The sequence below is a fragment of the Crocuta crocuta genome, unplaced genomic scaffold, assembly GCF_008692635.1.
Source record: "Crocuta crocuta isolate KB4526 unplaced genomic scaffold, BGI_CrCroc_1.0 scaffold289, whole genome shotgun sequence".
NCBI classification, from domain to species: domain Eukaryota; kingdom Metazoa; phylum Chordata; class Mammalia; order Carnivora; family Hyaenidae; genus Crocuta; species Crocuta crocuta.
In genome coordinates this window covers 754,010-758,143 of record NW_027533264.1, presented here as the reverse complement: position 1 = coordinate 758,143, position 4,134 = coordinate 754,010, and the positions used below count along the sequence as shown (strand labels likewise).

The following is a 4,134-nucleotide window of genomic DNA, read 5'->3' as shown; positions in this document are numbered from 1 at the left end:
CCCCGGGGGGGGGGGGTGGAGGGAGTCATTCCATAGCTACTGGACAACTGTCAAGTGCAAGGCCATTGTGTGGAGCAATGCCACAGTGGTACCTGTCTCCTCATGGCTTCAGTCTCTGGCCTGCGCCAGGCATTGTGTCTGGTGCTGGGGAACAATGGGAAGGAAGAACTCGCCCCCTGCCTTGTGGGGTTCACAGATGAGTAGGAAGACAGACAAACAGATCACTGCAAACCCTCAACTAATTACAAAGCAGGCAGAGCAGTGGAGTAGAGGGCAGCCGCCTTCAGTATTGAGACAACCCTACCCTGTGAGTGTAGCACGGCAAGAGACTTTGGGGACATGAGCTATGGGACCGCGTGGGCCCGGGAGTTGAAGGGGGAGCAAAGGCGCCCTCAGTGGAGAGGAACCCAGATGCAGGGACAGAAGTGGACAGTGAGGGTACAGGGGACGCTCTGGTCGGGCTCTGCGGGTGGGTGCCTGGTGCAGACTGGTTGCTCTGGCTAGTACCAGGGAGCCACAGTGGACTTTGGAGAGAGAGAACCCCCCCCACTTCAATTTATATTCTTAGCTTGTGCCCTGGTCCCCAAGTTACTTGTTTGCTTATCTTCATCTCCCTGGTCCGGAACCAGAGGCTTCTAAAACCGGTCTTTGGAGGTTTGTAAAATGCAGATGAGGGGCATCTGGCTGGCTCACTCGGTACAGCATGCACCTCTTGATCTCAAGGTTGTGAGTTCAAGCCCCATGTTGGGTGTGAAGCCTACTTTAAAAAAATTTTTTTTTAAATAATAAAATGCCAAATTATCGCTTTGTTGCCCCCTTGCTTACAGCCCTCTCATGGCTCCCACTGCTTTCAAAGTGAAGCCTCAACTCCTTCACAAAACTGACTGTGCCCTGTGGGGCCTACATGCCACTCAGTCTCCTGGGGTCCCCCAGGCAGCACACTGCCCCATGCCTCTGGGCCTTGCTCGTGTCCGTTTGCCTGGAGGTCCCTTTATATCTTATTCCCTGGAGGAGTCTTACTCATCCTGCAAGACTCCACAGGACCTTCCCCAGCTGGGTGAGCTGAGCACCCTTTGCACCCTATTTTAATAGCAAGGGAGGAGGTTAAGGGGCTGAGAGGTTGGACTGGCACCACACTTCCTGGGCTTCAGTTGGGCTCTAGGATTGTGACCTTGGGCAAGTCACAAAACTGCTCCTGCCTCCATTTCTGCATGAATACAAGGGGGTGGATAATGAAAGCACCTACTTGAGAGGCTGTTGTACTAATTACAGGAGTTAACATGGGAAGCCTGGTTAGCACAGTGTCCGGTATATCTTCAAACTTAATAAATGTTAGCTACAGCCATATTGTACTGGAATTCTCTTTATACGCCCCCTCCACCCCAAGACACACACACACACACACACAAATACGACCTAAGCTGTGTAATGCAGTAGTCACTAGCCACATGGGGCTATTTAAATACATTAAAAATTCATCAAATTTTTAAAAATTAAAAATGAATCCAGTTTTTCAGTCCCACTAGCCACCTTTCAAGGGCCCAGTAGCCACACATGTCTAATGGGTACTGTAACGGGCAGCACAGACACAACGCTTCCATCCATCAGAGGAGAAAGTTCTAATGGATGGCGCTGCACAAGACTGTGAACTTGAAGGCAGGGAGGTGCGTATTGTGTCTCATTCAATTCTGAACCTCTAGTACCTAGCACAGTGTCGCCACACAGTAGTCAAGAGTAACTGTTTGAGGACCTGAATCTCAGCATTTTATGGGTTAGTAAAGAAACAGTATTTCAGAGAGGGCAAGTAACTTGCTCAGGGTCACACAGCCAGGACTAGACGTCAGATCCATGTCCTTTCCAGGTTAACATTCTATTAATGCCCCAGTTCTCTCCCCAGCTCACCACCCTCCCTGACCTTCCCAAGTGGCCTGACCCAAAAGCTCCCTTCTCCTCAGATACTTGCTTTCTGCTCTGGTCCCTGGGGAAACTTGTCCCTGGCCAATCCACAGCAGCCTCCCTCTCCATCCAGGTGCCCGCTCCCAGCCCTGGGTGCAGTTTCAGCGCCGGGCTGCCCGCCTGCCAGTCAGCTCCACCTACAGCCAGCTCTGGGCCTCGCTCACACCCGCCAGCACCCAGCAGGAAATGCGTGCTTTCCCTGCCTTCCTGGGCACCGACGCCTCCAGCTCAGGTATGCGGAGTGTCAAGCATGGAAGGGACGTCCTCCTCCCACCAGGACTTAACCCTCAGCCCTTGTGTTTCCTTCCTCCCCCCCCCCCCCCCCCCCCACCAGGCAATGGCTCCTGGCTAGAGCTGATGCCCCTGGCTGCTGTGAGCGTGCACCTGCTAACAGGCAATGGAACGGAAGTGCCACTCTCGGGCCCCATTCACCTGTCCCTGCCCGTGCCCTCAGAGCCTCGTGCCCTTACTGCGGGCACCAGCATTCCAGCCTGGAGGTTTGACCCCAAGAGTGGTGAGTGCTTTAAGGGGTTGAGCTGCTGGAGTTTGGGGAAAGAAAGTGGGACTTCGCTGGGGTGGGGGCGGGCGGGGGGCACTGAGCTGCATGAAACTCCCGCCTTCCCAGGGCTGTGGGTACGCAACGGCACTGGNGGGGGGGGGGGGGGAGAGGGACAGCAGGGACAGGGGGCAGTGGGGGAAGGAGAGGCTGGAAGCGGGGGACTCCTGCAAAGGCAGGAAGGGCATCCATGCCCGGAAAGCTAAGCCCTTGCCTGGCACAGGACTGGTCACCATCACATCAGGCATCCAGGACATTGGCACCTACCACACCATCTTCCTGCTCACCATCCTGGCGGCCTTGGCCCTGCTGGTGCTCATTCTGCTGTGTCTGCTCATCTACTACTGCCGGTGAGTGACTCCCGATCCCCCAGCCTCCCCTCGCCCCATGCAGACAGATGCCTGCTCTGCGCCTGGTGTTGGGCTGGACGCGTGGGCCCCAAAGATGCATAAAATACAATTCCAGTCTTCAAGGCACTGACAGGAAAGGGCAGCCAATGCACAGGCACAGACCTGAGAGACTGGTGGCCGAAGAGAAGTTAGGGGAGAGGAGGCCGGACCTACAGGCCACGCCCCTCCAAGGGGACAATCGGCAGCCCCTCCCACCTCAGGCTAGACTTGCCCCTGGTTGGCTTACGGGCTCCCCCCAGGTTCCCACAGCGCCTCCTAGGAGTGAAGGATTGCAGTTTACCCTCAGGGGAATGCCATGGCCACAGCTGCTGGGGGGGGACTCCCACAGACACTCAAGCTCTTTCCACAGACCTCTCCCAAGGCCCTACTGGGTTCCCCAACATTTCTCCGGGGTCTCAGGCATTCTCCCCACCCCGCCAACTATATCCATTCCCCACCTTGCAACTGCGGGGTTAGGGAGCAGCTCAGGCCCCCCACCCTTTCCTGAGGTCCCCGTCGACCCTCCCTCCAACACCCTCCAGGAGGCGCTGCCTGAAGCCGAGGCAACAGCACCGCAAGCTGCAGCTGTCCGGGCCCTCTGACGGTAACAAACGAGACCAGGCCACCTCGATGTCTCAGCTCCACCTCATTTGTGGGGGACCCTTGGAGCCTGCCCCGTCGGGGGACCCTGAGGCTCCGCCCCCGGGCCCCCTGCACTCGGCCTTCTCCAGCTCTCGGGACTTGGCCGCCTCCCGGGACGACTTCTTCCGCGCCAAGCCGCGCTCTGCCATCCGCCCGGCCGCCGAGCCTGGGGGAGCCCGCGGTGGCGAGGGCGCGGGGCTCAAAGGCGCCCGCTCCGTCGAGGGTCCCGGCGGGCTGNGCGGGGGGCCTCGGGGCCCCCCGCCTTCCTGCAGGAGCCGCCCTCGCCGCCGCCGCCCTTCGAGCACTACCTGGGCCACAAGGGAGCGGCCGAGAGCAAGCCCCCCGACTTCCTCCTGTCGCAGTCGGTGGACCAGCTGGCGCGGCCGCCGTCGCTCAGCCAGGCCGGGCAGCTCATCTTTTGCGGCTCCATCGACCACCTCAAGGACAGCGTCTNTGGCGCAGCTCAACGGAGAGCTGCAGGCGCTGACCGAGAAGAAGCTGCTGGAACTGGGCGTGAAACCTCACCCGCGCGCCTGGTTTGTGTCCCTGGACGGGCGCTCCAACTCGCAGGTGCGCCACTCCTACATCGAC

General features: G+C 58.5%; 1 protein-coding gene across 1 annotated transcript in view; it reads left to right on the top strand.

Moving 5' to 3' along the window:
- FAM171A2 (family with sequence similarity 171 member A2) overlaps window positions 1-4,134 on the top strand; it is a 15,449-nt gene that overhangs the window by 6,767 nt on the left and 4,548 nt on the right. The window contains 7 exon segments of the mRNA XM_077747782.1: window positions 2,025-2,188; window positions 2,291-2,470; window positions 2,582-2,646; window positions 2,696-2,862; window positions 3,444-3,778; window positions 3,781-3,997; window positions 3,999-4,132. Coding sequence (XP_077603908.1) covers window positions 2,025-2,188; window positions 2,291-2,470; window positions 2,582-2,646; window positions 2,696-2,862; window positions 3,444-3,778; window positions 3,781-3,997; window positions 3,999-4,132 — 1,262 coding nt within the window.